Source organism: Pleurodeles waltl, chromosome 11, assembly GCF_031143425.1.
Source record: "Pleurodeles waltl isolate 20211129_DDA chromosome 11, aPleWal1.hap1.20221129, whole genome shotgun sequence".
Classification (NCBI taxonomy): Eukaryota; Metazoa; Chordata; class Amphibia; order Caudata; family Salamandridae; genus Pleurodeles; species Pleurodeles waltl.
The window spans coordinates 243213581-243229246 of NC_090450.1; the positions used below are offsets into that span (position 1 = coordinate 243213581).

At 43.8% G+C, this 15666-nt stretch overlaps 1 protein-coding gene across 1 annotated transcript in view; it reads right to left on the minus strand.

Moving 5' to 3' along the window:
- The window catches only part of CUL3 (cullin 3), a 335007-nt gene that overhangs the window by 45680 nt on the left and 273661 nt on the right, over positions 1-15666 (minus strand). Inside the window, exon 14 of the mRNA XM_069213488.1 lies at positions 395-581. Within this exon, the coding sequence (XP_069069589.1) occupies positions 395-581 (187 nt within the window). The remainder of the gene's footprint in view (positions 1-394; positions 582-15666) is intronic.

A 15666-nucleotide genomic window follows, 5' to 3' on the forward strand; every position in this document is an offset into this window, starting at 1 on the left:
TTCTTGGTACACTTCAAATGTAAAGCAGACAGATTAACAGGATCCTCTGATGGTCCAGCTTAGCGTTCTGATGTCTTTTATAATGCAACGGAAAAGGATAGGACTTAAAGACATGTTCAACTATAATGGAAGAAGAAAAAAATCTAAGGTATAGTCTTTGTAGGTGCAGTGTGGATAAATAGGAGTATCAAGAGCCACCCTGAAACTGAAACCACTTCTTTGGAGGGGAAAAAACACAAGCTGCAACATCCTCACCCAACGATAAATGATAGAAATATGCACAGCATGTTATCTAGAGCAGCACATGATGAAAAACAGCTCTTCCAAATATGGTCTTCTAAGTAACTAAAACATTTGCATTCAATGATTAGAAGTAATATAAACTGGAACAAACCTGTTTGTATCTTAACCCTATGTAGCTTAGAGGTGAATTGGTCATTTACTGTAAATACGTGACCATTTTCTATCTCTTTTGACTTTGGCTCCTTTGTAAGAACTCGTTGTGTAGGTTTGCCACATGCTAAAGACTGCAGGGCCCGCACAAGCTCTCTTTCTGGTATATCCGTTTCTTGTTGAATTTCCTAAAAATACAACACAAAGTGGTTTTATAAACCTCAACAGTAACATTACTAGACTGGACAAAATGGAAACTTTCACAATGTAGTTAAACTAGTGATTACACCTTTGTGCAAAAATGCTACATGAGTTCTAAATACAAATTACTGTTTCTTGAAGGGTCACTTGTGCTTAATGGAAGCAAATGTTCTTCCAAAACACATCTGCAAGATTACTTTGATTTTACAGCTACTGCTTCAGAATTACAGGACCATCTGGGAAAAGGACTATTGTACTTACCCTACAAACATCAGTCCATAGCATGTAGTGCTGTAGATTCACATGCTCTGCATACTTGGGTCCAGAGTTGTGCAAGTTGTTTTTCTTCGAAGAAGTCGTTCAAGTCACAAGGTCAAAGGACTCCTCCTTTTTGCGATATTGCACATGTACATCAACTCCATTGTTAGATTGTTTTCCCGCAGGTGGGGGACAAAGTAGTGTAAGGTATGTGCAAGAAAAGCAATGACCAAGCTAAATGTAAATGTACAATGTAACAACAAAGGCCACAAGTGTGGGGGGTGGAGGGCAGGGGCACACATGTGAATCAACATCACTACATGCCACGAACAGATGCTTACAGTGTAAGTAACAATCTGTTTGATAGCATATGTGGGTGCAGATGCATATGCTCTGCATAGACTCTAGAGAAGTCCCTCCTTAGAAGCAGTGGCTAGCCTGTGGACATTACAGTAGTCTGAAAAAGGGTATGTAGCACTGCTCAACTTCCACTGGCTTTTAGGTGTGCTAAAATATCCACACAGCAGTGCTTCGTGAAGGTGTGTGGTGTAGACCATGTAGCTGTCCTACAAATGTCAGCTAGGGGAATGTTTCAAAGAAAGGCCAAAGTAGCTCCCTTTCAAAGAAAGGCCACAGTAGCTCACAGTGGACTGGGAGAAAGGGTCTTTTGGTCTTAATGTTGCATGTGTGAATACATTTGGCCATCAATCTGACTATGCCTGATTTGAATACTTAGTGGCCTTTATGAGGTGCAGAAAAGGCTACAGGGAGTTATTTAGTTTTCCTGAAAGTTTTAGTTATACTTATGTAGAACAAGAGTGCTCTTTTGACATCTAGGCCATGAAGAGCTCTTTCCGCAACGGAATCTGGTTGCAGCAAAAAAACTGAGTTCAATGGATTGATGGAGGTGAAATTGTAAAACTACCTTAGGTAGGAATTGGTACAAAGAACCTCTTTGCCTCTATGTATTTGGAAGGAAGGTTCTTCTGAGGTTAAAGCCTGAAGTTCAATAACACGCCTGAGTGAGGCAATGACAACTTAGAATGCCACTTCCCATGGACGAAAATAAAGTGGGCATGAGTGTAGAGGTTCAAGTGGGGGATCCATGAGTCTAGTGAGAACAATGTTAAGGTTCCAGGAGAGTGCTGGAGGAACCAGAGGCAGAACAACTTGTTTGAGTCCTTCCATGAAAGCCTTGATGACAGGAATTTTGAACAATGAGAAAGGCTATGTCAATGCAGCGAGGTGTAACTGCATGGAAGCGTAGGCTAAATTTGCTTTCTGCAAGTGAAGCAAGCAGCGACAATGTCTTGCACCGTGGGTTTTAAAGGATCTATTTATTTGGATTCACAGACGCAAACAAAACGTTTCCATTTTGCTGCATAGAAGGCTATAGTGGTGGCTCTGTGTGCTTCCTTGAGATTGTCCATGCATTCTGGTGGTAAGGGAAGGTAGCCAAACTCTATGACGTCCGTATCCAAATTGCTAGGTTGAGGCTTTTGGGATCTGGGTGTCTAATTTGTCCTCGATTCTGAGCGAGAAGGTCCTCCCTTTTGGGGAGCTTCTCGAGAGGAACCACTGACACAACTACCAGTGTTGTGAAGCAGGGCTGACGTGCCTAAGTGGGAGCTTCAAGAATCATGATAAGAGACGTTTGCTCGATCTTCCGAACCAGAAATGGAATGAGAGGAAGAGGTGGGAAAGCCTGGTCAAATATCACTAACACATCCATAGTGATTTGCCCTTGGGTACTGGGTGTGGGTACCTAGAGCGCAGTTTGAGCATTTTGTGTTTTCTGCTGTGGCGAAAAGGTCGATCTGAGGGGACGCCACCCTCATTCCAAAGTATGGAAGGAGGACTTGTGGGTGGAGTTCCCATTCATGGACTTATTGCTGAACAGGTCTGCAAAGTCTGTTCCCATAAAGAATACCGGCAACAGGTGAACGTTGTGGTGAAGAGCCCACTTCCATGTGGTCTGAGACAGGTGTGAAGACCATGCCCTTCTCTCCTGGTTTTTGTAGATAATACATGGCTGTCATGTTGTTTGTCTGGACTAGGACAACCTTGTGAGAAAGGTGAGGAAGAAAAGCTTTCACTGCTAGGTAGACAGCCTGAAGCTCCAGGTAGTTAATGTGTAGAGATGCCTGGCATCCCAAAGACCTGGTATTGTCTTGTTGGTGGGGCACTCCCACCAGTCTGCGATGCATCCGTGGTGGGAGTGATGAGAGGAACAGGGTCCAGAAAAGGTTGCCCCATTAACAGGTTGTTGCTGTACCACCATTGCAGAGAACAGTGAGTGTGACAGTCTATCAGCACTGAGTCTTTCAGGTGACCGGAAGACCACTGGCAAACTAGACATTGCTGCAGAGGACGCATGTGGAACCTTGAGAGGGGAACTAGGGCAATGCAAGAAGCCATCATACCTAGCAGACCCATGACCGTCCTTACTGTGGGTGTGTGGTTTGCCAAGAACTGAGGCAGAGTTGTTTGAAAGTTCTGAATAGAAGCATAATTTGGGTAGGCTAATCCTAACTGTGTTTAAGATTGCTCCCAAGTAAGGCTGAACTTGTAGAGGTTGAAAGTGAGACTTGGGGACGATGATGGTTAACCCTAGTCTATGAGTTAGACCCACTATCATCTGAATGTGTGTTGGCACTGCTGGTGTGTGCTGGCTTTGATGAGCCAACTGTCCAGGTAGGGAAATTCATGGACATTTTGTCTTCGCAGATGTGCTGTGACCACTGCCAGGCATTTTGTGAATACCTCAAGTGTGGTAGTCACCACAAATTGAAGAAATTTGAACTGATAATGTTTGCCTTCTATGACAAATCATAAGTATCTGCAGTGAGCAGGGTGTATTGGTTTGTGGAAATAGGCATCCTTTAGGTCTAATGTTGCCATAAGGTTGCCCTGTTGAAGCAGAATGACATCCTGTAGGGTGACCATACAGAAACGTTCTGATAGGATGTACTTGTTTAAAGGTCTGAGATTTAATATTGGTCTTAGAGACCAGTCCTATTTGAGGATCAGGAAGTATAGGGAGTACGTTCCTGAGCCTAGGTGTTGAAGAGGAATGGGTTCTATGGCCCCTTTGAGAAAGAGGGCTTGTTCCTTCTGTTTAAGAAGTGTATGATGTTCCTACGATAACTTGTGAGTGTGAGGTGGAATGTTGGGCGGTGTGGTAATGAACTCCAGACAATAGCCATGGTTGATAATGGCTAATACCCATTTGTCTGTGGTGATGGTATTCCAGACTAGGTGAAAAAACTGTAGTCTGTCCCTGACAGTTTTTTTTGGGGGGGAGGGGGCGCGAAGAAGAAATGGAGTATTAGGTATTCACTGCTTTGCAGTGGATGTTGCCCTGAGTGCAGAGGCACCCTTGTTCTTACTTTCCTTGAAGGAACCTCTGTAATAACCCTAGTGTAGGTAGCCTTCTGTGGAATTTGATATATATATGTACCTCTGTAACTTGGGAGACGAAGAAGCCCCTGGGAGTGGAAGCTTGCAAAAGCTCCCATTGCATTGGCCGTGTCGGTGTCGTTTTGTTTAGGGTCGAGCCTGCGAGAGCATGCGTCTCGCTTGTGAGACACTGTTGTAGACACAAAAGGGCTTGGAGCACATCTGTAGCTCACCATTTGTCTGATTCTATGTCACTATTCTTGGTAGCCCTCTTTATTGGCCAGTGTGGCAGAAACATCACTTCCGATGCTTGCCGTGGAGCAGGGACCAAGCACACACCGGTTCAACTTAATCAGTGCTCGTCCGCTGCTCTCAACGTGATTGAGGTACTATTTCTTGCCTCCCTTGCCGGTTTATATTTCTGGAAGGGTTCTGTATCAAGTTCAGTGTGTTTACTTTTATGTTTTCACAAAACGTACATCTTCTTTTGATGGTAAGCAGTGATTTTCCAGGATCCTAGCACGAAGCCCAGGGTAAAGTTTTACAGCTGAAACAGCCAGCATCTGCTGGTGGGGTGGGGCAGAGTTAATGGAGTCGAGGTCATCTTGGGTAGAATCCCGAGGATAGGCAGGGTTGGAAGTGGGTTTCACTCAGTCTCTAGCAACAGTGCAGTCTGCAGTGCAGTGCTTTCCTCTTTCCACAACTCCCTGCCAAAGTTGTACTTTACTTTCTGTCTCCACGCACTATTCCTGCACATCGCATACACACACCACCGCTGTTTATATCCCTGCACAACACTTTCCCATCTAGATGTTACCCCCTAAACACCCCCTAACCCCTCCAACCCATTCCCAGATCAACCTTCACTCGCAGATCCTCAGTACCACTCTTTGAATCCACAAGTGCTCGTAAACATCGCAATAGCCTTATTGACATGCATACTTGATCCCTAAGAGTCACTGCACAGAAAATGAGAATGTCTTCGGTCTCTGAGTCCACCATTAATTTATTCATGTATACCACTGGACGTCAGAGCCATGGGTGGAGGAGAGACTTTGTAGGTTAGGATCCAGTCGACAAAGGAAGGTACAATATTTAACAGTGGATCCCCGTTCTTACAGTCACCCTTCTGCTACCTTGTTATGCTTCTTTGCACCGCAGGGGTGATCTCTACATTGGTTTAAGTTTCAATCTGCTGGAGATATCTCCCAAAGAATGTTGCTGTGGGCAGGGCCGCTAAGGTCAGGGATTGCTGTTGGGGCCATGTTTCTGGGCAGGCCCAGTTGTTTGTGGTCTTAGATGGGGTGCAAGACAGTTTTCCAATACCCAAACTGTGATATACACAATATTTAAGTATTTAATTTAGGTTGAAAGCAAATCTTTCACTTCACTTTGATAATATACATGGCACAAAAATGTACGATTATTTAATAGCTAAACCTGAGCAAGAGGAGCTAAATGAGTGGAGAGCAGAAAGATTGCTTAGAGCCCATTCATCCCAGTTGCTGCTAGATTAATGGTCTGATGTGAAATAGAAAGAACAACATTCGGCCTTCTCAAACCATACTGCTTCAAGTACTGTGACGCTAGTCCTTGTAGGAGCTTTACCCAGTAATTAACTGCATGTATGCCGATTTAAAATGAAAAAAGCCAATATATAAGTTCAGATAGAGCATGAAATAATGGCCTGATGTGAGCTGGAAAAGGAAAGCCGTGGTGGAAAGGGAAACATTTCTCAGCCTTTCAATACGCTTGTTGTAAAGATGCTTGGTTAACCTGAAGATCACAAGCTTCAATCCTGATAAAATGGCTCTGTGCAATCAACCACTACTGCATGTTTTTCCATATATATGGCAAAGCATACACTTGTATCCCAGAAAGTTTTCAATCTACACCACGTACTGCCTCAATTTCATAAAAGTGGAAACGTAATACACTGTCAATTAAGTCAGACAAGACTGATTTACAATTCTTCGCTTTATATTTCACGTTACCTATATTTTCTTTTCATAGCACTCCCATGTCAGTTAAATACACCTAATGTTTACTCTTGCAAAGGAGACTACTAATTTTCACTCTTTTGAAATTGCACTTTCTTCTATTAAAAAAAGGTAGTAAAATACTCAGCATATTATCTGGAGGAATGGCTTCATGTCTATATAGCCTCTTTAGGCACAGTGCTAGAAACACACCAGCGCTGGAGTAGGCAATGGACTGACGCTAGGAATACATGTGCCCAGGACAGACTAAGACAAACACTGGAAGTGGTTCACTAATCATTCACACTAAAGTTGGATAGTAATTGGAATTAATTATTTGACACCAACAGGCAGGCCACATCTTAATTTGACCCGTCGTGCACCTCTCCTCTCCCCGTTCTTGCACTGGTTGGCTGGTGCCACCTCCCACTGGAACATTTGTGGTGGAAATCAACAAACAAAAGATAGTAGCAAGAAAGACAAAGAACAACAGTGACAAACCGAAATCACTACAAAGCTTAAAGTGAAAGATGTACGTGACATGCTGCACTAAAGGGGCCAAGGGCCAAACGCTCTAGATCAGACAGTACAATTGCAGCAGGAGGCATGGGTTGAGGATGGAGGTCACTGGGCCGTGTTCCCGGTAGTTTCATATGCTGATTTGTACCAACTCATCACCATGCTTACTAACGCCAAGCAACACAAGTGGAGTTGAAAACAATGGATTAAGGCCTGCCTAAAATTGCAAATCTTTGTATTGCGTCATTTTTGATTTACAACTAAACAGTACTAGAAGTGATCAAGCTGCTCAATAATGCAGTGAATAGGTTTTGTAGAAACGTAGGCAGGTCCACAAGCTACAACTTGAGAACCAGAAGTAAAGAACACAAAAATAAATAATGTCTGAAAACCCTGTTTCTAGATGATCTGTTTAGAATCCAAGTGTTTTGATGATTAAATGATGGGGGAATTAAGTTTGTTCTCCGAAAACGTTTGTGCCTGTCCTGAACAAGTGCCATTTGCGGTCATCTCTCTGCTTGCACTGCCTGAAGGAAGTGCTGCCACGCCGATTTGCTCCCATGGCTGGGATGGCTAGGTCTCGCCTAAGAACTGCATGCACTGTCTGTTGTGAAGCATTTTGGTAGCCTACAGCGGGTTTAAAGCCTGCTCACTGCTTACCATTGATTGGTCTGATTGTCACTCATTTGCTAGCTTATTTGACAGTTTTTGAGGACTTTACTTCCCCCGTAGTGAGTTTGTCCCCCCATGAGTTTGGACACATTACAGTGTCCTTACACTTTTTTTATGCTACGTTGAGGGTGCAGCTGATGGTCAATGCAGCAGATGGAATTGTTTGTTGTGGCTTCCCGTCCGTGACCATTTGCTGGCCTCTCTACCTATGCTCTTCCGGGAGATACTGTAAAAGCTCCTCCATCTCATCCTAATGGGCTCTATCATAACAGACCAACAGGGCCTGAGAATTGGCAATACGCCAATGATTGGCAGCCTGCGCAGCAACCCTCTTCCCAGCACCATCTTTTCGCTTGCTTTCCTCTTTAGGAGAGGGCTATCTCTAGTAGCTTGACTGTTTTGCCCTCTCCAACGTGCAGTGGTTGCAGCAATGAAGTCAGGTGTTCTTGAATCCGGATGAACAAGGGGGTGGAAGGCGCAGATTTATATAATTTTGTCCACCCGAGGGGCGATGACCCTAGCTCGGTCCGGATCCTTGAAAATGTCTTCATCGTGCCTCATCATGCCAGGTAGCATGGGCAAAAACTGAGTATCCCTATGTGTGGAAGCTAGGGTTTTGAAAATAAAGTTCTGTTCTAGAGGTTTTGTGCAGCTCGACATTATGAAAGGCTGCTGCCCTAGCAATAACCTTCTGGTAGGAAGTTGTATTCTCATGTGGAGAGGGATGACCTGGGTATAGATCAGTCTTGTTTGGTAGGATCAGTGTTGTACATGTCCCAAGGGTCAGGATCAGTTAATGGCCACCCCAAGCCCTAACGTTCGACTGAGGTGATCACTGATGTGAGACATCAAGTGGGTCTTGTGTGGGAGACAATGGTGGAGAGGAAAGGGTGGGGGGGGGGGGGGGGGGGGTGACATGGAGGCAGTGGTGATGGACGTTGAGGTGGTATAGGAGGAGAATGGCAGGCAGGGCTGGGGCCTTGTCCCTTAGTCTTCTTCCTGGCAGGACGGGGGAGGTCCAGTGCCTCTTCAAAAGTCAGCTTCCTCTTTAAAGGTAAAGGAGAGGAAGGATTAGCAATGATGCAGTCAGTCCCCACTGGAATCTGTATCTACCTTTAGCGAATGTTAAATTTTTTGAGAATAGGTTCAACAGGGGATGTAGAAGCCAAAGACGGTCTGGAGTCTTACGGCTCAGAGGCTTTTGGTATCGAAAGTTTGGTTCTGGATTAGTGAGGCTTTGTCAGCTCTGAGGTAGATGGAGTCAGCACCGATAGTGGGGGTCGATGCCCAAACATGTTCTCAGTCAGAGGAGGTTGATGGTGAAGGCTTGGCCTTTGCGGTGATCGTCGGCCCCGGGCCCAAGGGCTGGGTGGTCAAAACAGTTTTTCAGATCTGACCATGGCCATACGGCAGCGGTGGTGCGGTGGCCTCCAACAGCAGAAGTGCGCAAGCAACAGATTTTTTTGGAGGGCTTGGGTGTTGGAGTAGGGGCCACAGTACTCATGTGCTGGACGGATGGTTTCTCCTGCATTTTAAGATTCACTTCGACGTTGGAGCATGAGCTATCTTCGATAAAGAAGGCCTCCTCTTCTTGGCGGTCAGCTCTTCTGGTGCATGTTCTTGGCATAAGAGACATGGAGAGTTATCTGAGGCTCTTTTGCAACATTTCAGGCTGACAAGGCTTTTGGTGCCGAAGAGTCTTCTTTGAACAGAACCATTTGCAGGCGATCTCTTTGTGATCGGGTGAAAGGCACAGATTGCACGCAAGGTGTTGATCAGTGTGTGGATATTTTGAGTGGCAGCGCAGACAAAACATGAAAGGTGTGCGTTCCATTAGAAATGCATCCTTGATGGGGCTGCTGACATGCGGGAAGGTAGGCCTGAATGGCCGGCGCCCGAGTGGCAGTTGGTCGAAAGACTCAAAAATGACAAAATTCGAGAAAAGCGCAGAAATTGAAAAGCGCAGTCGAAAACAATACCTTTACTTCATTCTTTATTTGGCGAATATCGTCAGTCATCAAAACATACATGTACACATATATTAATAAATACAGTCCAGTAAAGATAAAATCCCAATAACAAATAGTGATGAGACTGATTAAAATAAGATCATAGAATCCACAGACCGAATGTTCATCAATTTAAAAAGGCCATAACATAAATACAATAAAAAAAAAAAGTTCATTTAGTCATTCTCATCGTTATACTCCAGATCGACATCAAGTACTTTGAAATGGCAAAAATGACTATTTGTCTAGTGTCTGCCTGAAGAATACTTCTCCATATTCCTTTATTCCAAGAAAACGACATAAAGGAGCAATCCACTTCCTTCTCAGGCTATGATACACGGGACAGGAGAATAAAACGTTCGACGGTTTCTCGCCACATATTACAAGTTAGACAATAACTGGTACTAGGATCCCTCAATCTAACCTACCTTACAGTGTACGAGCTAAGGGTAAGAGTCCCGTACCTAAACTGGAAAAAGAGCTTCCTTGCCACATATGGATCAATTTCATCCATAAACAACTCCAATTTGAAAACGTCTTTCTTTAAAAGAAACGCCTGCGTCACACAGCCCAAACTGGGCTGTCGACAATGTAAACCCATCTGACGCGACCAATATGAAATTTTTAATTGCCCTTTAGAAATTGCACTTGCCTCCTCTAGCATAATCCAGAGAAGATCAAGGCCAATATCCATCAGAGTTGCATGCACATACTTAATCTAATGAATGTCACCCACCCTAGGCAGGTGCAGAACCTTCATCAAACCCTGCTTGTAGAAGTTCCGTTCCGGGGTTGCCCATATCCTTCTCCAAAACAGAAGTGGGCGTAACTGTGCTTTATCAAGGATGGATTTAAGCCCTGAAACCCAAATGCAAGGGGAGCAAGGGTGTACTCATTGGTAGTCCCACCATTTGTCACAAAGTGATCCTGAGTTTTAATCAGGGATGGGGCATCCCCATACCCACAGAGCTCGGCTCCATAGGGGGAACCTCCCAACAGCTGATGATTGTAAACTTGCAACACTGGAGAGACCGGACGATGTTGTGAGGCATTTAGCATCTTTAACAGACCCACACCAACATTTTAATCTAATTTAAGGCTAAACAGCATGCAATGTGGGGCTACTATTTTATATGCTCAGTCAGAATGATGCCCATTGTGGATCATGTATTTTGTCTTGCCAATATTAATATCAAGGTCTCTCAACCTACAAAAATTGTCAAAGCTCTCAAGAATTTTCTGGAGGCCCATAGGACTTTTAGATAAGAGCAAAGTATCATCTGCAAACATCAGGGGAGGGATCCTATGTTTGCTAAGGAAGGGGCATCAGATTCACAGTGGTCTCCATCCCGAACCAATTCATTTACAAACAATGAAAACAAGGCGGGCGACAAAACACACCCCTGCTTAACTCCCTTTGCCACTGGGATTCTGTCAGTCAACTCCTCCATCTGCCCACACCGAACATGCACATAATTATCAGTATGCAACCTTATGATTGCGTTTAGAAGATAAAGTCCTCCCCCCCACCCCCCCCCCATATCAGCTAGGGTCTGCCACAATTTGGGACGGAACCCAAATCAAAAGCTGACCGCAGATCAACAAATACATATAATCGCCCACCCACTAGTTGTACAAAGTTTCCAATATAATAATAAAAAACGAAAGACCTGTTCCAATGTACTAATTCGCTCCCTAAAGCCTGCTTATAGTGGAGTCAATATATCGGAAGCATTCATCCATTCCAGGACTCGATTCAAAATGACCCTATCAAAATGTTTATGAGCTCTATCTATTAAACTAAATGGCCTAATGTTTGATGGATTATCTCAAGGGCCCTTCTTGTATACAGGTGCAATCTCACCACCAGTCCAAGTTGCCGGAATAGGGGCCACATTAATAGCATTAAATGAAACAGGAAAATAAGGAACCCATATATCAAGCTGATCTAAAAATAAATCTCCAGGGATTTGATCTATGCCAGGTGCTCTATAAAGCAGAATTTTAAAAATGGTCAGTTCTTCTGAACTGAAATTAATCTTCTCTTGGGGACCATATACTAATGAAAATGAACCCCAAATTGGGTGGGCTACATCACAACTAAACTTAGTGCTGTCACCAGAGTGCATCCCAGATTGATCTAAGCATTCACCCAACAAATATAGACTAGAAAAGTGAACAATCCAATCTGCCATGGCCATATTGTTTTCCAATGGGATTAGCCCTTTACTGGAGCCAGAAGCTACAATATTCCGAAAGCTAGAGAAATATTTCCTCTGAACTGCTACAAGAAGACTCTCCCATCTCTTAATCTCCCATTTTATTTTTTTAGCTTTCTGTATAATCTCTTTTCTATACTCTTCTAGTTTCTTGAATTGAGGACCTGTTGAATGTATTCATTGCACCCATTAATGAGTCGCACTACATTGCACATTATACCATGCTGGAGTACAGCGTCTTTTGTTGAGCCGCCAACCTCTCTCCAGAAATGGTCTCTTATGCTCTTAAACATTTGTGCATGTAGTTTGCTAAGCCCACTTAAAGTAGGACTGTGATTCACAGGCATATTTAACAATAGTAACATTTCTCTCATCGCTACCGAGACCACCTAATAAATATTACAAATTAATTATTTTGAGTATGACAACAAGCTCCATTTAACCTTTAATCTAATTGAGGCCGCCACTAATCTTCTATCAAAGGGTTAATTTCCACCTGCCTGCACAACTGCAAATAAATTCGTAAGCATTAAGGCAAACACGTTATGGTCACTATCCTGGCAAGTTAAAAGTACCATGTCAGTCAATCCTGCTGGACATCAAGAAAAAAGGAATCAGACTTGTGTGGTGTTCTGTATTATATGTATGCCTGCCACCTTAGTCTGCTGTAGTACTGCCATTACATGCTCTTAATACAAAGGAATTAATTTGCAAGGCCAGAGCAGTCAATTTGTTTTACGGGGGGGGGGTAGATAACATAGGGATCTCTCATTGTAGAGCTTCCTCAGATGAATTAAAATCCATGTGGATGTCCAAGGATTCAAACTGACAATTAAAATCACCCCCACTATTTTTCACAACATACCCTGGGAGTTCAGATACATGGGCAGGCAGCATTTGCAACACAGTTGAGACTGTTTTTATTCACTATAGGTCTATAGTAGATGTTATAAATGCAACAGATAGCCTTAGTTGACGAGGTTAAAAAAATGCACACTAGATCCAGGGAGTCCAACACTATTTCTCTAATACTACACCTGAATATGGCTTTAACCCAAATAGTAATGCCCCCCTACAGGCAAATCCCTACTCTTTTGTATGGCTTTCCTAATAAATGTTATGTCACAAGAAGGAACATTGATGATGTTGACCATGTTTCTTGAAATATGCAAATATATGTTGACAAATGCACCCAACTCAGGGCTAGACATCTTCGATGATAGTCCAGCTACATTTCAAGACAACAACCTATTAATTAGGCTCCTATGGGCCCCTGTCATAGCCATACCCACATCCTCAACATCAGAGGGAGTTAATAAACCATCCCCACCCACATGAATGCCTAAAACGAACACACATAGGATCAACATAGTTGACTCCCCCCCCCCCCCCCCCCCTCCCACCCATCTCCTTGTGGCAATTCAGGATCATCCTACTTTGGGTGAGTGAGCTTTAAGCTGCCCTGTTACAGGCACTCGACTGCAAGCCTCACCGGCCACAAGGTTTACAACCGTTCTTGGAGCCACAGATGAAGTCAGGACAGGATTATACATCCCCTCCAGACTCAGTACCCCCGGAATTTAATCAAAGTCTTGAGCCTGCTGTTGAAATAATAGGGAGTGAATCAGCAACTGCAGATATTGAGCTGAGTGATGGTGAACGTACAATGGCAGACAAATGATTAACTTCTAATGTATTTTGAAACAAGCTGCTGCCAACGCCACCAGGTAGCATCAATGCACTCAATTTATCTTCAATGTTGAATAACTGGTCATACACCAGTTGCAGTTTACCATGTAATAATTCACTAAAACCAACGCACAACCTATGCCACAGATCTGTGTTAGGGGCACCCAGGACATCTGTATTACCAAGCTCAGATGCGATCAAATTCTGCTTGGGTTTAGTCTGCTGTGACTTTTGCCATTTTTTTCCATCTCTTAACCATGGGCTCAAGGACGGGAGAACATCACTAGGAGCATTATTACCAATACACACGGTAAGGAATGACCCCTTTTTTCAGGACTATTCCTTACCAGTCCAGCATTTTCTACATATCCCCTCACATTTGGGCCCATAAGACTTATCTTGGACCGCAATTTCAAATATGTCTTCAGTTCTCTGAAGGGGCAAAGTAATAGGCATTGGAAGGACAGACGATTCAGACGTGAATGAAAGTCATCGCTCTGCCAATTGGATTTCATGCAAGACCAAACCAACTGCTCGCACCAAAACAATTGTCTACAGTAGAACGTACTGGAACCCGGGTGCCCAAAACAGCGCCTATATCGGTCTTTATTTTCCCCATTTGGCCCCAGAAACAAAATATCAGATAAAATTCAAATATTGGTCTCAAACCTCAAAGTTCATACCAAGTTCAATTCATACTTTTCTAATATCCAAAATCCGAACCCGTCAAAAGAGTGGGCCTAACCAGGCCTCTAACGGGCTATGATGGGCTAAGACGGGTTCGGTCTTCGCTTGGGCACAGCCTGGCGGGTCCAGCATACTTCCCGTGCAGCGGGACGCTCAACGCAATTTATAGTGCCAGAAGCCCCTCAATGTCTGATACACACGGAGGGATGATGTCCCACTCCAACGCGTGTTATAGTTCAAAGTGCAGGTGAGTACGTTGAATGAATGCCAGTGATAGCATCCCACATAGCAGGAAGCTGGAGGCCAATTCGTAGCACCAGAAGCCCCTCCTGGAACACTGTATGCTGGGGGATGATGACCCACCCACACGTGTGTTGTAGTTCAAAGTGCAGGCCGCTAAGTTTAATGAACGCCATTGAAAGCTCCCTGCGACAGGGTGAAGCTGGAGGCCACATTATAGCACCAGAAGCCCCTCCTGGACGATGTATGCTGGGGATGATGTCCCGCCCAAACACTTGTTGTAGTTCAAAGTGCGGTCCAGTCCGTTTAATGAATCCCAGCGAAAGCTCCCACAAAACAATACAGTCAAGGACAGTAAATAACAGAAGAATCGCACCAAACAGAGCTGAAACACTGAGCAAAGGCACACACGTCCAAATCTGAAAGAAGAGACAAAACAATCTAGTAAAAGGAGTCAATGCCCATGCGTATTATCACAAAGAGGAGCTTGTGGCTCGAAAGACTTTAGAAGAAAAACAACTCGCACAACTCCGGACCCAACACTAGATAGCAGGAGTATGCAGAGCACCTGTATCCACAGCCACACATGCCATCGAACAAAGCAATTTACTTACCTGTGAGGGAAGACTCTAGAGACACCCCGTTTACTCGCCCCATCTAACGCAAACTCAAAATTATTTTAAAAACTTCTGAAGGTTGAGCACATTTACAACCTTCCAATCATATCATGTTCCAGGTGAACAGGAAGAAAATACCTTACGGAACGGTGAACAGAGGTGAAGCCATATGATGAATGTAATGCTGAAAAGATCATGTGTGCATTCATGTTTTTAGTACTGGAACTATGATTAAGGCTGCCATGCACTGGTACAAACCTGAGGCTAATGTAAAAAGCAAACCAATGTGGAAAATCAGCTATTTCAAAGATCAGATGTTGCGTGGTGAAGAAGCAGCCATAGTTTTCATGTGAACTGTGACTGAGCTCCTGCAAAGCCTGATACTATTGCCTCTAAATGTTGAACTGAACTTTGGAGCCCAACACTGGGTTGTCCTTGGTAGCTAGGCTCAAGCAGCAAGGAACTCCTCAGAAATAAATGTGCAACACCTCCAGAATGATATGGTTAAGATAGAATAACTTAAAATTACTACGTACAGATAAATATAAATGAGTAAGGTGACACAAAAATGAAGAAGATTAAATAGAGGGATAAAAATTATAGCAAAGACTAAACCTGTTTAATGAATATCCTGCCCTGAGTCTACAATTGGAGGAAAAGCGGTTTAGCTTCATGTGCTGTCTGGCTTCACATCCCCATGACTAAATGCTGTCACATGATATGGTGATGACCGCTAAAGGCCATCTCATCTGATGTCTTGTTTCTTTTGTGTTCTGTTGTACCA